At 54.7% G+C, this 23,604-nt stretch overlaps 4 protein-coding genes across 8 annotated transcripts; 2 read left to right on the forward strand and 2 right to left on the reverse strand.

Moving 5' to 3' along the window:
- Positions 1-421: 421 nt before the first annotated feature.
- Positions 422-1,816, reverse strand: B3gnt9 (UDP-GlcNAc:betaGal beta-1,3-N-acetylglucosaminyltransferase 9). The gene has a single exon (XM_013012835.1). The coding sequence runs from the start codon at positions 1,814-1,816 to the stop codon at positions 629-631; it is 1,188 nt and encodes a 395-aa protein (XP_012868289.1). The 3' UTR covers positions 422-628.
- A 2,492-nt stretch (positions 1,817-4,308) lies between these two features.
- Positions 4,309-12,540, reverse strand: Tradd (TNFRSF1A-associated via death domain). Its single transcript, XM_013013007.1, has 5 exons — positions 12,473-12,540; positions 7,088-7,246; positions 5,938-6,215; positions 5,652-5,844; positions 4,309-5,525 (listed from the first exon to the last, which is right to left on the reverse strand). Exons 2-5 carry the CDS (start codon positions 7,236-7,238, stop codon positions 5,218-5,220), a joined length of 930 nt encoding a protein of 309 aa, XP_012868461.1. The 5' UTR covers positions 7,239-7,246; positions 12,473-12,540; the 3' UTR covers positions 4,309-5,217.
- An 88-nt stretch (positions 12,541-12,628) lies between these two features.
- Positions 12,629-17,039, forward strand: Fbxl8 (F-box and leucine-rich repeat protein 8). The gene is made up of 3 exons (XM_013012819.1): positions 12,629-12,695; positions 14,902-15,099; positions 15,919-17,039. The coding sequence occupies exons 2-3, from the start codon at positions 14,918-14,920 to the stop codon at positions 16,889-16,891; spliced, it is 1,155 nt and encodes a 384-aa protein (XP_012868273.1). The 5' UTR covers positions 12,629-12,695; positions 14,902-14,917; the 3' UTR covers positions 16,892-17,039.
- Positions 17,040-17,717: 678 nt separating this feature from the next.
- Hsf4 (heat shock transcription factor 4) lies at positions 17,718-23,004 on the forward strand. 5 transcript variants are annotated; one of them, XM_013012772.1, is made up of 13 exons: positions 17,718-17,910; positions 18,448-18,556; positions 18,642-18,769; positions 18,873-18,997; positions 19,271-19,346; positions 19,527-19,591; positions 20,053-20,155; positions 20,404-20,531; positions 20,655-20,882; positions 21,993-22,098; positions 22,195-22,260; positions 22,409-22,478; positions 22,712-23,004. In XM_013012772.1, exons 1-13 carry the CDS (start codon positions 17,788-17,790, stop codon positions 22,876-22,878), a joined length of 1,494 nt encoding a protein of 497 aa, XP_012868226.1. In that variant the 5' UTR covers positions 17,718-17,787; the 3' UTR covers positions 22,879-23,004. The 5 variants fall into 5 exon arrangements, with proteins under 5 accessions (XP_012868226.1, XP_012868227.1, XP_012868229.1 ...); XM_013012773.1 differs by having other exon boundaries at positions 22,727-23,004; XM_013012775.1 differs by having other exon boundaries at positions 17,752-17,910; positions 20,390-20,531; positions 20,759-20,882; positions 22,727-23,004.
- Positions 23,005-23,604: the final 600 nt, after the last annotated feature.

The raw sequence follows: 23,604 nt of genomic DNA on the forward strand, positions 1-23,604 counted from the left end.
GTGAGACTTATCTCCAACTAACCACTAGAAAACTGGAAGTGGAGCTGTGATTCAAATGGTAGAGCGCTAGCCTTGAGCTGAAATGCTCAGGGACAGTGCCCAGGCCCAAAGTTCAAGCCCCACGACCAGAAAGAAAAAGAAAAGTAAAGCTCAGAGAGGAGAAATATAAAGTGGACACAAGGGTGGCCACGGTCCAATTTGGATGAGCAGGTGGGGAGCAAAATGTCTACTTTTGGCTGGTTGAGCAGACTGCCTGCTACAACAGTCCATGAAGCCCCAGGTCTGGTCTTGAGATTTCTGTGTTTATACTGACCCAAGGGTTCTAACCACACCTACACACCACTGTGGATGATATTTGCTCCTAGGAGGCCTAACGTACTTCTTTAGGGCCTGTGAGGCAAAACATGGTTATCCACCACCTGGGCCCTCTCAGTGGGTCCAGATCCGCTGTTGGTAGTGTGAGCCCGCAGGAGCCAAGCTCCATCTCCATTCTCTGGGATCCTTCAGAAGCAGACACACGATGGGCTGGGGGAAGGCCACACACACACCCATAATCGGTACAGTATTGGAAGCCTCTTTAAGCTGCCCTCTGGCTCCATCTTCAGGCAGAGTGAGGAGAAGGTTGGGGCTAAGAGCTCCATTGAAAGGGGACAGCAGCCACCGGCTGCGGATGCGCACAGACAGGCCCGTGTGGTCGGTGCAGCAGGTGCCACATGAGCCAAATATCAGAGGCGGAGAGCCCGTGCACTAGCACCAGTTCGCGGTAGAAGCAGGGGTCAAAGGTGCGCAGATGAGGCGCGGCTGAAGGCTGGGAGATGCCAAAGGTACGGAAAGCGGAGTGAGGCTCAGGCGTGAGCCGCAGGCGCTGCAGACACATGCCTAGAAAGACATCATCGATGGGAAAGAGCTCAACCTGCGCGCAGGCAGCGGCCAGGCGGCGCAGCGTGGCCCTGGAGAGCACGAAGCCCCCTCCGCCCGCGTAGGCCGGATAGGCAGGCAGGCCGTACACAGCCTCGGGGATGTAGTACTTGCTCGCCCTCGCACGGATTGGCCGCGCCTGCACAATCACGTCGCCCGCAAGCAAGTCCTGGGTGGGATCCCGAGGCGCCAGGAACTCCAGCAGGTTCCCCAAGTGCACAAACACATCAGCGTCGCCCTTAAAAATGAAGCGCGCCTCAGGGCAGAAGGCTGAGGCCCAGTTCAGAAAATGGATCTCCTTGAGCGTCAGGTTGAAAAAGGTGTCGTCAAAAGCCCAGAGCAAGATGTCACCATATACCAGACTCTCGGCCCTCAGCAGCGCGCGCCAGTGAGTCGGCGTGCTCGGCCCTTCGGAGTCCCCGCGGTCGGTGCCTGCGGCCCGGGGCACACCCAGCAAGAACACGCGGCGCACGAGCGCCCCCTGCACGCGGCCCTCGGCACCCCATGTCTGGCGCACGGCCTGGCGCCGCTCGAAGTCTGCAGCCACCGACTTGACGGCGATGAGCAGATCCGGCTGGGGGCCGCGGCACTTGTGCGGCTGGTTGATGAGCAGCGCGAAGCGCCGCTGGTCCTTGGCGCGCAGGTAGCGGCCGAAGTCAAAAGGGCCCGGGGGCGTGGGTGGCACTGGCGTGTCCCCTTCGTAGGCCGGCGGGGCTACGTCGGGAGCCTGGAACTTGCGAGGCCCGGGGGTGGGCCTCTGGGTCGCCAGTCCTGGCGCTGGCGACAAGCTGGTCGTCGGGGCTGCCCCGTCACGCTGCGTGTAGAGTAGGAGGCCCAGGCTGGCACCGAGGAGCAGCGTCATGGACGCGTCCCGGCGGAGGCGCAGCCTCTTCCTCATGGCCGTTTAGCCAGCGCCCGCCCTCCCTTGCAGGGGTCACTTCGGGGGTCCCCAGGCGGTGGTCGCAGGCCGGGGCTCCCAGTCCCGCCCTCCCCGAGAGGTGGAGACCGGAGGCCACGCCCCGGCCTCCAGCTAGCGGCGATCCATCCCCTGTGGTCAGCCTCTGCACCAGGGTCCTGAGGCACAACCTGAAGGAATAAGAGGTCGACTCGATGCAGCCCCCTCGGCCGGGGCCCAGGGCCGCGGCCCGCCCGCGGCGCTGAGACGGAGCTTCGGCCCTACGCCCAGCCCAGCCCCGCGCTGAAGCCCAATCCCGCTCTACTTTTCCTTCCCAGTCCCGGCTTCTGTTCCAGGGATCCCAACACTCACACTCAATCCCAGAGCGATGTAGCACCCGGATATCGGGACCTCGGACTCGGTGCAGGGTCCCAAGGGCGGCCACGGCCGGGGCCTGGGCCAAATGCAGAGTTGGCAAGAAGGGGGGGGGGGGGGGGGGGGGGGGGGGGGGGAGAGGGGGGGACATAGAGACAGACAGGGGGGGGGGGAGTGGTGCCACGTGACCCTCCAGCTGTGAGCGCCAGGACATCTGGAGCTGAGCTCCGCCCAGGCGCTAGGAGTGCCTGGAACACCTCCATCTCCGAGTGGAGACTAATCCCGAGAGCATTGCTCACAGGCCCTTTCTCCTGGGAAAGCCTGCTCTTGGCGCTAGGGAAGCTCTTCCAGTCTGCCTTCCTATGGCTTGGGAAGTGTCTGGTTACTCCTACCCCTTCTGTGGAGCAGATGGGACTGAGTTTTTAGGAGCCTCGAGCCCACCAGTGGGTTCCAAATCCCCAGGCTGAGCAGCTTGGTGTCCATCTGGCCATTACTGCGGCCTACCCTTTCTTCTTCAGAGTCTTTTCTCAGCAACCCTGGTCCCACCAGGCAGGGGCTGCCCCTGGACACATGGCGTCCTCCTTTGCTCCAGGCTCAGCCAAGTCTGCCCTCCCGTAAGAACAAACACATAAACAAGATAGCTTGTCCAGCCCTGCCAGCCACTCTCATAGCCAGATGGGGGCACCACTCCCCTAAGAGTTAACTGACTTGTCCAGAATCACACAAGTAGAAAGTACTGCCCCTAGGTCTTCTGTAACTCAGGGATCTTCTGGGATAGACAACATAGGACCAAGTCTGTGTTCGTTCTTCAGGAAAGCACCTAAGTCTTTTCTTCCCAGGACTAGTCTTAGTTTTGAATTCCCTGGTCTTCAGTATAGACTTCTCAGGAAGGAAAGATCATCATGCCTAAAGTCACTGAAGGCTGGCCAAGGAAGCCCCTAAAAAAGCCAGTGAGCAAAAGCTTGACCTGCGTAGGGAGCAGGTGGTTCACATCTGTAATCCTAGTTACCCCAGAAGCCAAGATCCAGAAAATTGCAGCTAGAAGGCTGGTCCAGATTAAAAAGAAAAGAAAAAAAAATTGAGGCTGGTGGCTCATGCCTGTAATCCTAGCTATTCAGAAGGCTGAGATCTGAGGATAGCGGTTCAAAGCCAGCCCGGGCAGGAAAGTCTGTAAGCCTCTTATCTCCAGTTAACCACCAGAAAATCAAAAATGGCGCTGTGGCTCAAGCTCAAGTGGTAGAGCGTGAAGAGCTCAAGGACAGCCAGCGCCCAGGCCCAGAACCACAACCGAAAAAAGAAAGAAAAAAAAAACAAAACAAGTTGGGTGACCCCATTTCAACAGAAAAAAAGCTGGGTATAATACACAGGAAAATGTGCCTGCACAACTTTCTGAGGAGGGAGTTTGGGGCCCCTGGATGTATTGTTCTAAGTTCAGGAAAGGTCAGAACTAAAGATTGGTGAATGAGCAGGTGGGAGTAGGTAGGGTGAACCAAGAAATGGTATAATCCAAGGACAAACCAGCCACTATTGTAATACAGGGTAGCCAGACAGTCCAGATTGGGGATCATCCATTGCATTAAGAAGGTTCAGCCCAGCTGGGCACTAGTGGCTCACGCCTATAATCCTAGCTATTCAGGAGGCTGAGATCTGAGGACCAAGGTTCAAAGCCAGCCCCAGGCAGGAAAAAATCCATGAGACTTTGATCTCCAATTAGCCACCAGAAAACTGGTAGTGGTGCTGTGGCTCAAGTGGTAGAGCACTGGCCTTGAGTTGAAGAGCTCAGCACACAGGCCCAGAGTTCAAGCCCCATAACCAACCAAAAAAATAAAAGAAGGTTCAGCCCAGTGGGAAGTGAGGTGATGGGAAAACTGGAGTAAAGGGCCTGCAGATTGTGGACAGGGAGGAATGAAGCTCACAATGGAGGGTTTACTCTTCAGGGAGGAAGCAGGAAGGAATTAAAGGAGAGGTACAGCCCCTAGAAAAAGGATGACAGCACCACTGGCTCCAGGTGCCTGTTTGCAAGACGCTTAATCTAAGGCAACAGTGGGAGGCCTGAGAGACAGAGGATGGGAGGTCCTGAATTCAAGCCCCAATACACGCAGAAATAATCAAATCCAATGTCTGAGAGCCCGTTTTACTGTGAAATTTCCCTAGCAATGTATTTGGAATTTTTCTTTTCTAATTCAAGCCCAAGGGATCAGACACAATTAAAACAAGATTGTTTTAGAACCCAAGTGGTAAAAATGGTTCATCAGACTACTTAATCCCTCACGTGTTACTCATCAATCCCTCCCCCATCCAACCATTCAAAAGTTGATGTCTGTTGGAATGCGCCTCCCACAAAACCCCTACTTGAGCCAGCTGCATTCCACCTGAGTCTGCTGTGCCTAAAACACTGTCCTTGGAAAAAGTCCCCCCCCCCCCCGCTCCCTCCTGCTCACCCTCATCTCTTCCAGATCTCTGCACGTGCAAAATGACTACACTTCATGAGGACTGCTGTGTGCTTCAGTCCCATACTGGGTGTGACTGAGGAACTGCAGGACTCCTGTATCTTCCTCAATTGAGGTGATGCCTAGTACTCTGAAGGTCCAGGTGTTTGTTTTTGAGACCCAGTCTAATGCAGCTCATCCTCCTGCTTCAACCTCTGAAGTACTGGGATCAACGGAACGACAGCATTAGCTACCACACCTAGCCGTGATTCAGGTGTTTGATAAGTTGCGGTGCAGAGAGGAGGAGTGAGGGGAGGGCAGAAGCCTCTACATTCTGTCACCATCAAAGAATCTGGAGCAGAATGGGCCAATGATGCACCGTAGGGGGCGGGGGAGCTCAATGGGTGCTATCTAGCTTCTGGCCCAGGCTATCAACTGTGTCCCAGATGCTCTAACAGTTCCCTGATGGTGTGTGTGTATATACTCTGAGTTCCGTGGATGGAAGGGGAGCAGCAGTAACAACAGTAGAAATAGAAAGGACCCTGGAGCCATCAGGCAGGCGTCAAGCCCTGGCACACTGCGTCTTCCTCGGTACCGGGCCTAGACCAGGCCATTGGGATCCGCCAGGCCTAGCAGATCCTCAGCCAGACTGGTGAGCTCGTTCTCCTCCAGCGCCTCCACCAGACGCTGCAGCGTGGCCCGACGGCCCTCGGCCTGCACGAAGCGCCTCAGCAGCTGGAAGGCCTGCTCGTAGAGCCCCTCACGCTCGTACTCATAGGCCAGCGTGTCCAGTGCGGGGTCGCGCAGAGCCCGGCAGTCGCGCTGCAATGAGCGCCCCACCCTGCGCCACTTGAGGCCCACTGAGCGGGCGAACTTCTGTTGGTCCTGCAGGCTCAGGGGCCGATTCACTGCAGAGAGAATGGGGAGGGGAAGAGAATGGACACCAAGAATCCTTGGTGCCGGCCCCAGAGACTCCAGGGCCCAGCGCTCGTTCTGGCCCAAACTTCAACCTCCAGTGACCCCCTCCTCCTCACCTATGTGCTGACCCTGGAACAGAAAAGTCTGGTCAGACTGGGGCGGCGGCTTCTCCTCTGGCGGAGAGGGGATCGGGAACTCTGAGAGAGCAGGAGTGACCCCCACATGGTCACTCTGGCCCGGGGAGCTGCAGGTCAGATTGCGCAGTGCATCCTCCAGCTCGGTGAGCTCCTCATCCCTGAGACGGTCCGGCTGGGGGAAGAGGAGCGGAGCGCTGTCAGTGAGGCTCTTAGGGGAGAATCCCCGCCCATCTCATCCTAAACCCAGCCGGAGTCGGGGGTGCACCTTCTGGGCTAAGATGCAATTCAAACAGCGCTCCTCATCGGTCAGCGACGCGTCCAGCAGCTCGGTGCCCGCGCGCAGTTCCAGCTGTAGCTGCAGGGAGGGCCGGGAGAGCGCCTGCGCCAAGCACTGGCGCAGCGCGGCGCGCAGCGCCCCCTCGCGGTAGGCGCGGAGGAAGCGAGCGCAGCACTGGCGCCCGCAGAAGCGCAGCTGCACTATCAGCTGCGGATCGCCGCGGTGGATCTTGAGTATCTGCAGCACGTCGGGGCTCTCGGAGCTCTCTGCGGAGGCGAGCAGTCAGGTGCCGGGCGGACCCCCAAACAGAACCGTTCTCCAAGAGGCGGGAAAGGCGAAGCCTGTGGTCCCCATCCCCTAGCTGGGGTGCAGGGTTACCCAGAAAACCCAGTGGAGACACAAACTGGGGTGCAAACAGCAACAATCCGGGAGGGTGGGGGGAAGCCAGGACCTCACAGAGTGGGTCGCAAGACAGAGTGGGTGCCACACAATCCCATCTATGAAGCCCCAAACGTGGGGGGCCAAAGGTCTGCAACAAGAAAAAGGGCGCATCCCCAGAGCCCCAAGCCATCGGTGTCTACTGGGGAAGGACGCGAGGTCTCAAGGGCCACTGCCCCGGCTAAGGCAGGGTGTGAGGAGAGAAGCAAGACCGCTCTGGGGGATGGAGCAGGATTCCCCCAACCAGCTTGATGAGAGAAAAGGAGAACCCAGAAGGGCTGGTACTAGGAAGGGCTCTTGAGCAAGGAGCACTGCAGTTAGAAGGAAAAGAGGAGGGAAAAAAAAGTGTAATTAGTAGAAAGGAGTGAGCTGGCTGGTTGGGAGGGGTGGGGGTGGTGATGCGTAGTAGGGAGGTGTTAGTTCTGAATCATACAAGGACACAGGTACAAATGTCTACGCTTAAAGACACATGCAGTAAGCAGAGAAGGTAGCTGCTACTCAGCCAGAGGTCTGCTTTGCTCCTTAACCCCCACTTCCCATTAAAACGTGTCCCTTATTCGGGTTAAACCTAAACTCACAAAGTCAAAGGGGTGGGGCCTCAATCCCAGCCACTCCCACAAAGCTCTCCAGCCACCTCCCCCACCTCCATACACACACACACACACACACACACACACACACGCATACCCCCATTCCATACCTGCCAATGCTGTCTGCAGAGCCCTGAACACGGCCACCTTCTTCTCAGGGTGTGCATAGGCTTCGGCCAGGTCCACCTTGTCCAGTGATGACTCCAAAAACAGGTATGCGCTGCCCACCCATTCTTCATGCCCATTTGGCCCAGCTGCCATCTTGCCTCCTGAGACCCATACAAGCAACCAGGTCACCCCCAGCCTTGGAGAGAATGCTATGTGGTCCAACAGTCCCTCCACAGCAGCCCCAGTCAGCTGGCACACTTGGGGCAAAGATGCTGCCTGCCCTGCATCTATTTAGTTTCTGCCTTTCCCCTTCCTTTTTTTCCCTTTCCTCCCTCCTCCATCCCTTCCTCTCCCTTCCCCCCCCCCTCCACTTCAAAGCAGACCTGTAGTTTGCTCCTACACAGATGCCGCTCCCCCATCCCCAACCCTTACAGGTCTGAGATAACTCTTTTGAACCCCTTGCTTGTTGGGAAGAGAAATGGCACTCCTTAGATCCAGTTGTGGCCAGGTAAAGAAGGCCTGACCAATTTTCATGTTCCATTCACCACAATGCAAAGACTAGTTCAGACTTGATATGGAGCTCAAGATGGACCAATGAGAATCGATCCTGCAACGATGGCTACACCAATAGGAAAGAGGCACTACTTTCTCTATGTCTGGGGCTGAAATGAAGAGTAGGGAAGAGCCTGATTGCCTGCAGATGAACCTGACACAGAAGGAACAGAGCTAAGAAAGGGGAAGGTGTACTCTTAACCACACTAAGCCCCTGGATCCATTAATCCCTGAAGGCACCCTGAAAAGTTCAGATGTGAGCTAAAGTCTTCTGTGTTATAAGCTCCTTTGAAGTTGGGATTGTTTTTCTCCTTCAACCCAAATTGTTCAATTTGAACTAGCCCCCTTGGAGCTGTTACCTCCTCTATCCACCTTCTGTCAAAAGTCTGGTCCTCAAAGGAGGATATTCTTTTTTTTTTTGTCGGTCATGGGGCTTGAACTCTGGGCCTGGGCGCTGTCCCTCAGCTCTTCAGCTCAAGGCGAGCACTCTACCACTTGAGCTACAGCGCCACTTCCAATTTTCTGGTGGTTTATTGGAGATAGGAGTCTCATGGTCTCTCCTGCCCAGGCTGGCTTTGAACCGCGATCCTCAGATCTCAGCCTCCTGAGTAGCTAGGATTACAGGCGTGAGCCACCAGCGCCCAGCTAAAGGAGGATATTCTTAGGAGAGAAACACAACACAAAGGCACAATGCCTGTGTGCATCTAATCATATAAAATAGTATCTATCAAAATGAACTCCAGGAAATGGAAACAAGAGGTTTTTCTGTGTTGCCTTTTTTTTTTGGTTGTGGAGCTTGAACTCTGGGCCTGGGCACTGTTCCTGAGCTCTTCAGCTCAAGGCGAGTGCTCTACCACTGAGCCACAGCGCCACTTTCCAGTTTTCTGATGGTTAATTGGAGATAAGAGTCTCAAAGACTTTCCTGCCTGGGCTGGCTTTGAACCATGATTCTCAGATCTCAGCCTCCTAAGTAGCTAGGATTATAGGTATGAGCCACTGGCGCCCAGCTTTTGTTGCTGTTTTGTTTTCTTTCTTTCTTTCTTTCTTTCTTTCTTTCTTTCTTTCTTTCTTTCTTTCTTTCTTTTCTTTTCTTTCTTTCTGTCATGGGGTTTGAACTCAGGGCCTGGGCACTGTCCTTGAGCTTTTTTGCTCAAGGCTAGTGCTCTACCACTTTGAGTCATAGCACCACTTCAGGTTTTCTGGTGATTAATTAGAGATAAAAGTCTCACAGACTTTTTGCCTGGGCTGGCTTTGAACCATGATCTTCATATCTCAGCCTCCTGAGCAGCTGGGATTACAGGCATGAGCCACAGTGCCCAGCTTGTTTCCTTTTTTTGGTCTTGTTTCTTTATCTGTCTTTGGGAGGGTAAAGGGGGCCCCAGAAATGGAGGAACAAAGGAATGAACAAATGCATTGGTGGTACTCACTAAACACTATGTTGAAAATGAAATGTACAACTTGTGTGTGGAGATGGGAAGGAAAACCGGTGAGGGAATGAGGGAAGGGGAGATGGGAAGGAAAACCGGTGAGGGAATGAGGGAAGGGGTAACACTGCCAAAAAAAAAAGAACTGTACTCTTTACCTGGCTTATGTAACTATAACCCCTTTGCCCATCACCTTTTTTTTTTCTTTTTTTTTTTTTTTTGCTTATGTGGTGCTGAGGAATCGAACCCAGGGCCTCAGGCATGCAAGGCAAGCACTCTACCACTAAGCCAACTTCCCAGCTGCCCATCACCTTTATATATTTTTTTATTTTTATTTTTTTTTGTCGGTCATGGGGCTTGAACTCTGAGCCTGGGTGCTGTCCCTCAGCTCTTCAGCTCAAGGCGAGCACTCTACCACTTGAGCTACAGCGCCACTTCTGGTTTTCTAGTGGTTTATTGGAGATAGGAGTCTCACGGTCTTTCCTGCCTGGGCTGGCTTTGAACTGCGATTCTCAGATCTCAGCCTCCTGAGTAGCTAGGATTACAGGCGTGAGCCACCGGTGCCCGGCCTCCATCACCTTTATAATAATAATAAAAAATTTAAAAAAACACCTGGTCCTAGGTGGTGGTTCACATCTGTAATCTGAGCTACTCAGGCAATTGAGATCTGAGGATCTGGTTTTGAAGCCAGTCCCAGTAGGAAAGTCCTCTAGATTCTTATTTCTAACCACCAAAAAGCCAGAAATGGAGCTGTGACTCAAGTGTTAGAGCATTAGCCGTGAGTGGAAAGAGCTAAGGGGCAGTGCCCAGGTCCTGAGTTCAAGCCCTAGTATTAGCATGCATACACACACATGCACACGTGTGTGTGCGCACACACACACACACACATAAATACAAATACAAATAGCCTGGTCCTAGACCAAGGCGTTGGGAGTCGGGGATTTCCAGCTAGGAAACCACTGCTTTGAATCTCAGCTCGGTAGCCTCCAAGTTAGTGCCTCATGAGGCAAGTGGGGAAACTGCTCTGCCTCTTCTTTTCCACCCGACCTAAAGCAACGTTTCCACTTTTCCTATGAACATGGGCTCAAGACCCCCTCTCCTGCCCTATCAGTCATGTTCCTTTACTCTCTAATATTCATCATTTACATACAGTGGGTAGAAGGAGTGCTGATCTGAAGTACTCGGCAGGACCCATGAATAGTGTCCCAACTGGCTTCTATTTACACAAATGACAGGAAGTCTCAGGGGAAAAGGTGCCAGCCTTGGACATAGTTGAGAAAGATCTTGCGCCCATTGCAGAAGCTGCATTTCAGATCTGCCCCCAGAGCCAAACTAATACCCAAGCTGGGATGGTGCCTGGGCAGGGGGCCTCTGCTATCACCCAAGGACCTGGCAAGAGAAATGATCCTTGGTAACAGCTATCTGGGTCTAAGGGAACACATTTATTGGCAAATCTCTTAGAAAACATATTGTTACTTGTGTGTTTACCCAAAACTAGTCTAAAAAATAACACTGTGTTTATCTTTGGTCAGGGTTGAAAAGATTGGAGGTAATTTCTATTTTTCCTATATTTAAACACATTGCCTTTGTAGTAAGAGAAAAAGAAAAGGCAAAGTAAGAGCCAGGTATGGCTCTGAATGCCTGTAATCCCAGCACATGAGAGACTGAGACAGAATGATCTGGACTTGGAAGCCAGTCGGAGCTATATAGTGAGACCATGTCTCTAAAACAGAGAAAGGAGAAGGGAAGGGAGGGAAAAGGGAGAGAAGAGGAGAAAGGAGAGGTTTTCTTTTTCCTACGAATACTGGGCTTGAACTCAGGGCCTCCAGATCTTGCTTGGCTTTTTTATTCAAGACTAGCTCTCTACCACTTGAGCCACAGTTCCACTTCTAGCGTTTTGATGGTTAATTGGAGATAAGAGTCACAGGCTTGGGCTGGGAAGGTGGCTCAGTGGTAGATTGCTTGTCTTGCATGCATGAGGCTATGGGTTCAATTCCTCAGCACCAGATAAGCAGAAAAGGCCAGAAATGGTGCTGTGGCTCAAGTGGTAGAATGCTAGCCTTGAGCTGAAGAGCTGAGGGACAGCACCCAGGCCCAGAGTTCAGGTCCCACGACTGACAGAGAGAGAGAGAGAGAGAGAGAGAGAGTGTCACAGGCTTTTCTGTCCAAGCTGGCTTACAACTTTATGAGATCCTCAGATCTCAGCCCTTTGAGTAACTAGGATTATAGGTATGAGCTACCATTGCCTGGCTATTTTTTTTAAGACAAAATAAAAATAAGAACAGAATAAGACTCTCTAGGGCCAAGAAAAGTTAGGCAGCCAACCAAAGAGGAATTCAAAAACAAGTGGGGAACACTAGGGACTTGATCTGGTAGAGCCCCAAAACCTTTTCTCTTTCACATCCTCCTATCTTTCTGGCTTAGAAGTGCTGAGTAAATGAATATGATCTCACCTTAAAGGGTGGGTGTAGGGACAGAAGAGACCTGAGTCTGCCCAGCAGACAGTGATGGAGCATTCTGCACCACACCCAGTAGGACTGGGGAAATGGAAGGAGTTTGCTGGTCTGGGCTGAAGGCCTAGATGTTGTTAATAGGTTAAAGAGTTTAGGGCTGTGGGTGGGGACAGGAGGGAAAAAAGGAGAGAGAGCGAGGGAAGGGGTGACATTGTCCAAAAAGTAATGTACTCTTTCCTGACTTATGTAACTGTAGCCCCTCTTTACATCACCTTTATAATAACAAAATTATTTAAGAGTTTGGGGGTTGAGGGATCCGGCTCATCTCCCTTGTCCCCTTGTAAACCCTTCCTATTTGTCCTTCTCCAGAAAACCCCTCCTGTTTGGGGGAAGCCCCGCCCACCAGGAGTCTGCCCCGCCCATGGGAGGGGCTTCTGAGCTGGGTCCTGAGGATGCTCAGTGGTCCTTAGGAACAGCTGCTGCACTACCAGACGCACGGCACCCCATGAACGCACGGCAGGCCCCAGGGGCTGCCCCGCTTCTGCATGGGAGGTCAGACATGGCCCAAGGACTAAAAGCCTGCCCTAGTGGGGGGCCCACGCCCCCAACACAGTGGAGACCCCCGAGCCCAGCGTCCAACTGAACTGGATTGCAAGTCTGGGGCCCAGGCGAGCTGGGGGAGGGGGGGGTCTCCGCTCACGGAACTGTTCACCCCAGCCCCTCCCCCGCACTTTCGTCCTAAGTGGGGGGGAGGGGAAGCGCCCCTCAAAAGCCATTATTAGTTGGCACAAGAAATCTGAAAGCGGCAACCTCCCCCCTCCCGCCCCACAGGCCGCCCCCACCGGCCGGGCCGGGCGGCCGTGCGTGACAGCGCGGTGTCCACGCGCGGAAGCCCGATCCCCGCCTCCACTCCCGCCACACCAGGGAGCCCACCCTCCCTCCGCGCCTCGGCACTAACCTGGCCGCCCGCCTCGGCAGGGCCTGGGCTCCCACGCCCGCCACGCTTGGCTCTGCTCCCCGCGCCGCTTCCGGGTGTGCGCGGAGAACCCGGGGCGGTGCCCCAACCGGAGCCGCCCGCGCGTCCCGCCCTCTCGGCGCCCCGGACTCCTTCCTTCCCACCCCGCAGCCCTGTGCACCCAGTCCCCCGCCTCGGGGCAAAGCCACCTTGGTCTTCTAAGCAGGTAAGATATTGGTGCCTGAGGTTAGGTGGCAGGAGGAACTTCCCCGTGGGTCGAGAGTTTAGGCTCTAAAGTGTGGCGCCTCCCCTTCCCCCTAACGGGCTCCGGTTTTCCCTCTGTTCCTAGCAGATCTACAACAGGGCACTCCTGGGGGAACTCGAATTTCCTAATGCCCCCTGGATATATGGCTCGATCATTTGATCTCGGCTTTTCCCTAGCACTCAAAATGAGGTGTCATGGGTCCCTCGTCCACGCCTGGCCCGGAGTGTCCGAAGGCCCAGAGTACACGTGGCATCTGGAATATAAGGGGAAATTAACAACCAAGTGACTTAAGACATGCAGGACACCCTGCAGGCACCCTGACACAAATTGGTAAGCTCAAAGAATACTCAAAAACCTGCGCTCTGCGGGGTGCCAGCCGAACCTAAATTGTCCAGCGGGAACCGGGGCTGCTCCGGAGTCTGGGTCGGAACTTGAACTACAGCCCTCCAGGCGTCAGAGCAGACAGGCCCCAGAACCTCCGGCTTTTATCTGCCCTGCTAGTCTGTCAGTGGGAAGAACACAGGCAACTCCCCTCCCAGTGAGGAAGCAGCAGCAAAAATGCCTCCCCTTTCTAGGCGGATCCAGAAGACCTGGTTTCTGATTGGCTAGTGGGCACTGACAAATGAACGTTTTCAGCTTAAGCTCCTGCTTTTATTAACCCTGTAGTCACCATGACAACGGGACAGTTTCTCTACCTGGGCCCTGTGGAATCACCTGGAACTTGTCCAACAAGTGAGAAAGTAGTATAAAGGCCAGAAACCCAGTTAGGCACTAGTGGCTCATGCCTATAATCTCAGGTACTCAGGAAGCTGAGATCTGAGGAGCCTTAGTTTAAAGCTAGTCCCAGCAGACCAATCAGAAAGTTTCTTATCTCCAATTAACCAGCAAAAAACTGGAATTGGAGGTATGGCTGAAGTGGTAAAGCACCAGCCATGAATGCTAAAGCCAGGTTAGCACATGAGGCCTGGAGTTCAAGCCCTAGTACCAACATCACACACACACACACACACACACACACACACACACACAGAAGCTCTTTGGCATTGAGAAACAACTTCATGGATGTAAGACCTACATTGTAAGATAGACCCTCATGTTTAGATTAGTACTTGATCTTGATCAAAAATCTGTAGTCTACTCAGGCATGGTGTAATTCTAACACCCCAGAGGCTGAGACAGGAGGATCTGGAATTCAAGGCCAGCCTGAGCCACATAGCAAGAACTGAAACACATAGCAAAAGTCTATATAATAAAAAACTATCCTGGTGCTGGTGGCTCACACCTGTAATCCTAGCTACACAGGGGGCTGAGATCCGAGGATTGAGATTCAAAGCCAGCCCAGGCAGGAAAAGTTTGTGAGAATATTATCCTTAAGGGCTGGGAATGTGGCTTACTGATAGAGTGCTTGCCTAGCATGCATGAAGCCCTAGGTTCAATTCCCCAGTATCACATAAACAGAAAGCTGGAAGTGGCACTGTGGCTCAAGTGGTAGAGTGCTATCCTTGAGCAAAAGAAGCTCAGGGACAGCGTCCAGGCCCTGAGTTCAAGCTCCAGGACTGGAAAAAAAAATGTTATCTTCAATAAACTACTTTAAAAAGCCAGAAGTGACACTGTGGCTCAAGTGGTAGAGAAACAGGGATAGCTTCTAGGCCCTGAATTCAAGCCCCAGGACCAGCACCAAAAAAGAAAACGACGAAGACAAGAAGAAAATGAAGAAAAGGGGGAAAAAAAGAATACCTCTGGGGCTGGGAAGTTGGCTCAGTGGTAGAGTGCTTGCCTTGCATGCATGAGGCCCTGGGTTTGATTCCTCAGCACCACATAAGCAGGAAAAAGCCAGAAGTGGCGCTGTGGCTCAAGTGGTAGAGCACTAGCCTTGAGCTGAAGAGCTCAGCGCCCAGGCCCAGAGTTCAGACTCCATGACCGGACCCAAAAAAAAAAAAAGAATACCTCTGCTGTTACTACACATACACACAATACTGAGGATCACATCCAAGGCCTTGCTATGCAAGTGTTCCACTACTGAGCTACAGGTTGTGAATGAGGACCCCTGCAACACTGGCTCTGCAAAGTATATGCCAGCTCCCAGGCCACAAGCATTTCTACACCAGTCTCCACTGTTTCTTCAACACTATGGCCTTCCTGAACTCAGGGTTTCCCTCTCTTCTAGGTAAAAGCTGTTTGGAATGGCAAAGCCTCTAACCCCCAGCCACACCACAACTGAGCCAGGAGAACAGCTTCCTGAGGAAGTGCTGGCGCTCATCTTCCGACACTTGCCCCTCAGGGACCGAGCTGCGGCTGCCAGGGTCTGCAGAGCCTGGGCCACTGCTGCCACCAGCAGCACTGTGTGGCAAGACACTAGCATCAGGTGAGCTAGCTCCTCTGTTTGCCCAAATTTTCAAACTTTATGGAGTCAGGGGTTGGAGAGATTCCTTGACTTCTCCATATTGTTTTCAGAAAAAAAAATAATAAGGTGGAGGTAGCTACTATTAGATATTCAAGAGGCTGGGATCCGAGGATCACTGTTCAAAGTCAGCCCAGGCAGGAAAGTCCTTGAGACTCTTATTTCCAATTAACCAGCAAAAAGCCAGAAGTGGAGCTGTGGCTCATTGGTAAAGCATCAGCCTTGAGTGGAAAAGCTAAGGGACAGCACCCAGGCCCCGAATTCAAGCCCCAGTGCCAACACACACACACACACACACACACACACACACACACACACACAGAGTTGCATCACTAACATTTATTAGCTACTACAGTTCTAAGTGCCTTACATTAACTCATTAAACCAAGGGTGGCAGATAAGTAATATTATTATCTCCATTGCATAGACAGGAAACTGAGACATACAGACTTAACCACTACCTAGCTGGTCAATCAGCTAAGGAGTGGTAGAGGTAGAATTTGAACCTGGTAGTCCAGAGACCTGCCTCACTCTTTCGAGACAGCTGAGAAAGACAGTGTTGTTTTGGGCTTTTTTTTTTTCTATATTAGCTGTCCATACCAGGGATAGGGTGGGACTTCCTTCCTATCATCAGTGACTGCCTTTGGGGCTAATTGGTCTGGACAGAGAGGTGCATAATGGAGACAAGAAATGGGGAGGGAATGAGGGCGGAGGGCGTCTCCTAGAGGTTTCTACCCCAGTCAGTGACGCTACCGTGCTTTTTGTGCACCATTTTAATCCAAGTTGTGACTATGAGGGGGAAAGCATGCTATCACCCTATCTGTCCACCTGCTTGGATCACGTTCATAACCTACGACTGGAATGTGATCCATCGAGGAAGCCGAGTCGCCGGGCAGCCACCGAGCTACTGATGGCACTGGCCAGCCGTACCCCCGGGCTTCGAGGCCTGTGCCTGGAATGCCGCGGAGAGAAACCCCTCTTCGATGCAGGCCGAGACATTTTGGAAGCTGTGCAGGCCATCTGCAAGGCCGCCAGGGAGCTGCGACATCTAGACCTGCGGCGCTTGCCCTTCACACTGGATGATGCACTGGTTCTACAGGCTGCACGCGGCTGCCCGGAGCTCCGCAGCCTTTTCTTGGACAACCCTACGCTGGTGGACAACGTAGGGCCCGACTCCATACTCACGCTATTGAAGGCCTGCCCGCACCTCTGCGCTCTTGGCCTGCACCAAGCCAGCCTGTCACGCGCGGTCCTCGAGGCGCTGGCCGCCCCAGATCGCGCGCCTTTTGCACTCCTCGCTCTGCGGTGCGCATGCCCTGAAGATGCTCGAGTAACCCCCCCTCCAGACGAAGCCTGGCAGGCACTGAGCCGGCGCCACCCTGGAATGGCTGTGGAGCTGGAGCTGGAGCCTGCGCTGCCTGCCGAGAGCGTTATGAGCATCCTGCAACCTGCAGTACCTGTGGTTGCGCTGAGGCTCAACCTCTCGGGAGACACCGTAGGCCCGGTGCGCTTCGCAGCAAGCCACTACGCTGCCACTCTGCGCGCGCTCGAGGTGCGCGCCTCCGCCTCGGCGGAGATGAATGCGGCGCTGGAGGAGCTGGCTGCGCGGTGCAGCGGCCTCCGCGAAATACACTGCTTCTGCGTGGTGAGCCCGTCCGTGCTCAGCGCCTTCCGCGCGCACTGCCCGCGCCTGCGCAGCTACACGCTCAAACTAAAGCGAGAGCCACATCCCTGGCGGCCCACGCTCCTGCCCTGATTGGCCAAACCCTCCCCTTTTCCGACCCCGTAGACCTGAGTCTTGGAGAAGCCAAAGGGAGTGGCTCGAGCTCGTTCCAACTACTTAGTCCCTGTCTTTGGGAGGTTCCGTTACCCTCCGGAGGATTAGGGCCAGTGGGATGCTGTCCGGTCCACTCGATCCTCCCCACCTCCAGGCCACACTGGGCTGCCACGCCCCACCCCTGTGCTCACTCCGCGGCCCAGCGTGTAGAGAGACAGTGGGGGTGGGGGGAGAATGCGGGCACAGGCGCAGGTCGGGAGGACCTGGAGTGAATGTTAAATAAATAAATCGTAAATCGTGTAGAATCCCCGCGTCCCGTCTTGCGATGGCGAGTCCGCCCCGAAGGGGGAGGGGCGAGGAAGGCGCAGTGGTGGAATGATTTGAGACTTCAAGGTTCCCGGTCTTGATGCGGCTGCGGGGTCGGGGCGGAGGATTCCAAAGGCGCGCGCGAATGGCTACGCCTCTGCGTTCGGCGGGTAGGACCAAGCTTCCCCACCACCCTTCCCAACTACCTGCCCTTACCCAGGCTTCGCTATGCTCACAGCCCCCACCTCCAGGACTCTTCCAGCCCACGCTCAGACGATTGCTCTCAAAGAGAAGTACAAAGACTGAGAAGAGTTGAGACTCGAACCCAGGTCTCCCTCCGCACCCTACCCCTTTACACTACCCTGCGATCCTGCCAGCTCTTTCTGTTTGCTGGTGCCTCCGCGGCTGTCCGAGCCCCGCCCCGAAAGTTCGCACGTGGCCCCCGCCTGACCCGGCGCCTGGGGGCGGAGTAGGGCAGGGCGGGGCGGTCGGCAAACGCAGCACTTTCGCGGCTTTGACGATCCCGCAACGGCCGGACTGGAGCGCTGAGGGGGCCCCGAGACTGCGCGATGCAGGAAGCGCCCGCGGCGCTGCCCACGGAGCCAGGCCCCAGCCCCGTGCCTGCCTTCCTCGGCAAGCTATGGGCGCTGGTGGGAGACCCAGGCACCGACCACCTGATCCGCTGGAGCCCGGTGAGGGCTGGGGCCCTTTAACTTCCCCAGTGTTGCCTCGGGAATCTCTCCACGTTAAGTAGTGAGCGTCCATGTCCACCCAACCCCCACTTGGGACTGGGCTCGATTCAGCCGTCCAGGGTAATTCATCTTGGGAGGGGGGGGGTGGGGTGCGGTGCGGTGAAGTTACTTCCTTCTGGGGCCCAGGAAGGGTCCTGGAAACCCAAAACCCGAGGAACCAATGTAATTTAGTTTCAGCCCCATCCCTTCCTGATGGGAAAACAAATCTGGAGGAGGGACGGACTGGCTCTGGCTCACGTCTAGGACCACCAGTCCAGTCCGAGGTAGAGCCCAGGTTGGCCGCTTCTGTTTCTTAGAACCAAGTCTGGGTCGGGCTACAGGGAGGGACTCGTGGGGATCGCCTCCAGACTAGGCCTCAGGCCCCTCAGAGGGAGTGCGCGCGCGTGCGTGCGCGCCAGGGCGCTGGCCGCCACTTAGCAGGTCTTGATCTTCACCTGCACCATGCGTGGCGTGCGTGCGGGGCGTCATTATCCATAGAGCGGAACCAGCTTCCTCGTGAGCGATCAGAGCCGCTTCGCCAAAGAAGTGCTACCCCAGTATTTCAAGCACAGCAACATGGCCAGTTTTGTGCGCCAACTCAACATGTGTGAGTTCCTCGGGCGGTGGGGAGCGGGCTTGAGTGTGTTAGTGCAAAAGATGTGGTGACTCAAACCCCATGCCCCATTCTCCAGATGGTTTTCGGAAGGTCGTGAGCATCGAGCAGGGTGGCCTACTCAGGCCAGAGCGTGATCACGTAGAGTTCCAGCACCCGAGCTTCGTGCGTGGCCGTGAGCAGCTCCTGGAGCGCGTGCGCCGCAAGGTGGGGACTGCAAGCAAAGGAAAGACTAAACCCCAAGTGGGGTGTTAGGACTAGGTGCCCGGCTCCATGTGCTCTCACCCCAACTGGCGCCTCCCACCTTCAGGTTCCTGCTTTGCGGGGTGAAGACAGTCGCTGGCGTCCTGAAGACTTCGGCAGGCTGCTAAGCGAAGTGCAGGCTTTTCGAGGAGCGCAGGAGAGCACCGAGGCGCGGCTTCGGGAGCTCAGGCAGTGCGGGGAGAATGGGGAATGCGCGGGGGTGGGGGGGGGTCTGGGTAATGAAAGACTCATCAGCAGTGGTTTCTGGGAAGCCCCTTTCTATCTTGGGCCTTTGTGCCCCTATTCCGACAAATGGGCATGGCCATGGAATTCTAGTCTCCACAGGATGGAGTGACCATCAGGGGGGCTGCGTGGTTCCCTGGCCTCCCCAATTTATGGAATATGGTGATCCCATGAACTCTCTCAGGTGCCTCTGCACTCCCCAACCCTTTCCCCCCCATCCAGGCAAAATGAGATCTTGTGGCGAGAGGTAGTGACACTGCGACAGATCCATGGACAGCAGCAACGGGTTATTGGCAAGGTGCACCTCTCCCCCATTCCACTTCTCCCTCTCTCATTCTGGCCCATTCTTTCCCTCCGCCCAGTCCTCTACGGTCTGTTTACCTGCCCTCCTGCAAACTCACCTGGTACTGCCCCCACTAGGGTAAGGGTAGGGGTGAGGGCGGGGAATGTAGGAATTAACCCTTTGCTTTCTCCCCAGTTGATCCAGTGCCTCTTTGGGCCACTCCAGGCAGGACCCAGTAGTGCTGGAACCAAGAGGAAGCTGTGAGTGCCAAAGGCAGGGAGGCTCACCTCTGTTTCCCACTTCAACAATCTCCCCAGAGGACCCCTAGCAAAGACCCCTTCTTCAGAAACTCTTTCACTGGAAATTCTCCTTCCTCACCCCGTTTTCTTTCTCTCCCCACAACTCTGCCATCCATTACCCCATTCTGGATCTTCCTATTGGGGGGGCCTGACCCTCAAATTCCTATCCTCACCCCAAAACATAGCAACAGAGGACTTGAGGCTCTGACAATGCTCCCTCCTCCCCCTCTCTACCCTCCAAAGGGCCCCCATCTCTGGGGGAGCCCCTTATACTCCAGCATGTGACTGATGCCCTGGCAACAGGCCGCAGCTCTGCTGACTTGGCTGCTGGGGCCTGAGGGAGGGCGGGAGAGAGGTACAGGCTGAGGGGCATGGGGACTGATCCTGCTCACCCCTGCCTGAGCCCCTGTCACCCCACACAGGTCCCTGATGTTGGATGAAGGGAGCTCATGTCCAGCACCTGCCAAATTCAATGCCTGCCCCCTACCTGGTACCCTCCTGCAGGATCCTTACTTTACTCAGTCGGTAAGTTTTTCTTCTCCCTCCCCCACCCCAGGGCACAGCTGGGATTATGGGGAGCTTGTTTCTTTTGCCCATTCTCCCCAAAGAAGATGGAAGCCAGCCTTCCCACTAGCCAGACTTAGGCTCCCCACAATGAACAGAGCCTCTTCCTCAATCCCTATCCTGTAGAAGTGCTCCAGCTGGATAATGGTTAGGTTCTGACTCTCCCTGTGCCTGGAGGTCAAGGGCTGGGCCTAGCCTTCTACTTACAGCCCCTCCCAGAGACTACCTTGGGCCTTAGCCCTCACAGGGCCAGAGGGCCCATCATCTCTGACATCCCAGAAGACTCTCCATCCCCCGAAGGGCCCAGGCTTTCTCCCTCCTCCAGTGGTGGCAGGAGGTAAGGGGGACCAGGGGATTCCCTGAGGAGCTTGTGGGGGGTGGGGAGGGCCTAGCAGCCCAGATGGCTGTAGGGGTGGAGAGGTCAGTGCCAGGGTCTGGTTGAAGCTTTTCTCCCGTACAGGGAGAAGGGCCTGGCACTGCTCAAAGAAGAGCCGGCCAGTCCAGGGGGGGATGGCGAGGCCGGGCTGGCCCTAGCCCCAAACGAGTGTGACTTCTGCGTGACAGCCCCCCCACAATTGCCTGTGGCTGTGGTGCAGGCCATCCTGGAAGGGAAAGGGAGCTTCAGCCCTGAGGGGCCCAGGAGTGCCCAACAGCCTGAACCAAAGGACCCCAGGGAGGTAACTGACAGGTGAGCAGAGCTCCTCCCATTCCCCCCCACTTTTTTTTTTTTTTTTGCCAGTCCTGGGGCTTGAACTCAGGGCCTGGGCACTGTCCCTGAGCTTCTTTTCAGAGCCCATTTTTGATGGTGAGCTCTGTGGGCCACTTTTGCAAACTGGTCATCACTCTGGCCCATGAAATGCCTCCTTTGGTGGCTAAGGAGGACCATTGGGCACTTGATTCTGTGACACTTACCTACCTTATTTCTCAGAATTTGCTCCAAAGAACACCTGCATTAGAATCCCCCGCAGTGCAGAACCTCTCACTCAGGTCACTCAGTACCTCTATAGAAAGATTCAAGCAGGCTGGGAAAGCAGCTCAGTGGTAGACGCTTGCCTTGCATGCATGAGGCCCTGGGTTCCATTCCTCAGCACCACATAAGCAGAAAAAGCCAGAAGTGGCGCTGTGGCTCAAGTGGTAGAGCACTAGCCTTGAGCTGAAGAGCTGAGAGACAGTGCCCAGGCCCAGAGTTCAGGCCTTAGGACTGACAAAAAAAGACTCAAGCTAGGCCCCCAGTGGCTCAAGCCTATAAACCTAGCTACTCAGAAGGCTGACACCTGTAGGATCAAGGTTCAAAGCCAGCCAGAAAAATCTGAGGGACTCCACCTATCTCCAATTAGCAAAAAGCCAAGCTGGAGGTGTGGCTCAATTAGTAGAACACCATTGATGAACAAGCAAGCAAGCTGGAATGAGAGCTTGACACCCTGAGTTCAAGTTCTGGTATTGGTGTGCGCACACAAGACCCCACTGAAGAAGAATTATAAATAGAGTGAATATTATCAAAGTATATTATGTGCATGTATGGAAATGCAATGATGAAACCCCCTATGTATAATTTAATATACACTAAAAAAAAATAACAAACACTAGTATTTACACTTGCATAGTGAAGGCTCCCAGAACTAGTTTTCCAGGTAGGAAGAAAAGGCACTCTCTAGATGCCCCATTGTGTGTGTGGGGGGGGGGAGATCCACTTTTAGCATTTAGATAGTGAGGTACTTAAATGCCAATGCATCTGGGTTCCTGGGGAACCTAATAGGGCATGAGTACTGCAGGCCAATAGCAGGTTCTTTGTGCACAGGGGAGTTCTGGGCCTAGAGCAGGGAAATCGGAGCCCAGAGAATCTGCTTCCTCCAATGCTGCTTCGGCCTGCCCCGGAAAGCGTGGAGCCTGTAGTACCCCTGGATGTGAGTACCCCTCTGGCAAGGGCAGGGGCGTGGGACACGGTGGGGTCCAGCTGTCTGTGCAACCTGAGGGCACCAATGACCTGGAGCTCTCCCCAGGTGTTGGGCCCCAGCCTCCAAGGACGAGAATGGACCCTGATGGACTTGGACATGGAACTCGCCCTGGTAAGATGGAAGAAGGACTCTGTTCCTTTGGTCTGTGGTTGTTCTCAGGGAGCCAGAGCCAGGTCTGAGAATTGCCCTAATGATTCCCCAGTTCTCCTCAGCCACTGGGGCTTCCTCCCCAGTTGCTTGCCATGGTTCTCCTATGCAGATGCAGCCCTTGGTTCCAGAGAGGGGTGAGGCTGAGCTGGCAGACAAGGGGTTGAATTCTCCAGGTGCAGGTAATGGTGATGGGGACTTAGAACCTGGAAGGAAGCCATGATTGGGCTGAGCTACCTGATTGGATGGGTTGGGCAGCTTGAGTTTTGCTGGGGAAATCCTCTGTACCCACCCATCTCCTCACTGTTGGATGTGGGTTGGAGATAGTTAAGATGTTTCATCCTGAGTGAAAAAAGGCAGGGCTTTCCTCCCTGAAGAAAGGAGGGGAGAGGCTTCTTCTCTAGACTGAGCCCAGCCTCACCTCTCCTAGGAAAGGATTCTACTCTGGGAGCCCCACTCCTGCTGGATGTCCAGATGGACTTGGGAGGTGCAGCACTCTCCGTGCCAGGGGCTTTAGCCATTTATAATGCTCCTGAGAGCCGGGCCTCCTACCTGGGGCCAGGGACCAGTCCATCCCCCTAAAATCTGTACACCTCTAAAATGGCCTGGCTGAGGAACCAGCCTGCAACAGCACACCCGTTTAGGCTTACTGGCGCCCCCTGCAGGGGTGACCAATTCCCTACTGATTGTCCACCTCTCTCCACTACCCCCAGCAACCCCCTCACATAAACTGCATTTTTTTTTCTGTTTCTAGTCTCGTTTTTTATATCGACCAGGGAGCACATATCATGGGGGGGGGGGCAACTTGGCTTTTTTTGTCCAAACAACAAACGCGTCCAGATCCAGGGCTTTCATGAAGAATCTCCAGGGGTTGTTGAATTAGCTCAGTATAAGGGCACTTGCCTAGCAAGTGCAAGGCCCTGAATTCGGTGCTCAGCCGGTGTAAGGAAGGGACGCCTTCAGAGCCACATGCAGTTCTGCTGTATATGCACCCTGGACAACTCGGTCCCCTAAAAGTCATCTGTGACAGGCAGAGAGGACTGAGAGCACAAATGAAAAAGCGCCTGGGAATTTGGCAGACCTAGAGTTGACGCTGGACACGTGGGACCATGAGCCTAACTGTCCCCCCAACCTAGTCCACGTGCGCCCCGGTAGGAAAGGGAAAACCGATCTGTGCGGGTCCCCAGCCAGTGTAAGCCCTCAGCTGCCCTGTTCCCAGCGCCCAAGAAGCACGCCCCCCTCTCCCCCCCCCCATTCCCGGCAGCCCTGGCCGCCCCGCCCCTTCGCAGCTGCTGCACCGGTCCCCAC

Source organism: Dipodomys ordii, unplaced genomic scaffold (assembly GCF_000151885.1).
Source record: "Dipodomys ordii isolate 6190 unplaced genomic scaffold, Dord_2.0 Scaffold18, whole genome shotgun sequence".
Taxonomy (NCBI): Eukaryota; Metazoa; Chordata; class Mammalia; order Rodentia; family Heteromyidae; genus Dipodomys; species Dipodomys ordii.

Excerpts from the sequence above, each read along its gene's own strand:
- B3gnt9 (XM_013012835.1), bottom strand. The coding sequence starts at position 1,816 with ATGAGGAAGAGGCTGCGCCTCCGCCGGGACGCGTCCATGACGCTGCTC.
- Tradd (XM_013013007.1), bottom strand. The coding sequence starts at position 7,238 with ATGGCAGCTGGGCCAAATGGGCATGAAGAATGGGTGGGCAGCGCATAC. Across the intron at positions 5,845-5,937 it reads ATTGCATCTTAGCCCAGAAG|CCGGACCGTCTCAGGGATGA; the intron begins GTGCACCCCCGA and ends CTCTTCCCCCAG. Across the intron at positions 5,526-5,651 it reads GTTCCAGGGTCAGCACATAG|TGAATCGGCCCCTGAGCCTG; the intron begins GTGAGGAGGAGG and ends TTCTCTCTGCAG.
- Fbxl8 (XM_013012819.1), top strand. The coding sequence starts at position 14,918 with ATGGCAAAGCCTCTAACCCCCAGCCACACCACAACTGAGCCAGGAGAA. Across the intron at positions 15,100-15,918 it reads TGGCAAGACACTAGCATCAG|TTGTGACTATGAGGGGGAAA; the intron begins GTGAGCTAGCTC and ends TTTTAATCCAAG.
- Hsf4 (XM_013012772.1), top strand. The coding sequence starts at position 17,788 with ATGCAGGAAGCGCCCGCGGCGCTGCCCACGGAGCCAGGCCCCAGCCCC. Across the intron at positions 17,911-18,447 it reads ACCTGATCCGCTGGAGCCCG|AGCGGAACCAGCTTCCTCGT; the intron begins GTGAGGGCTGGG and ends CATTATCCATAG. Across the intron at positions 19,592-20,052 it reads GCTGGAACCAAGAGGAAGCT|GTCCCTGATGTTGGATGAAG; the intron begins GTGAGTGCCAAA and ends CACCCCACACAG.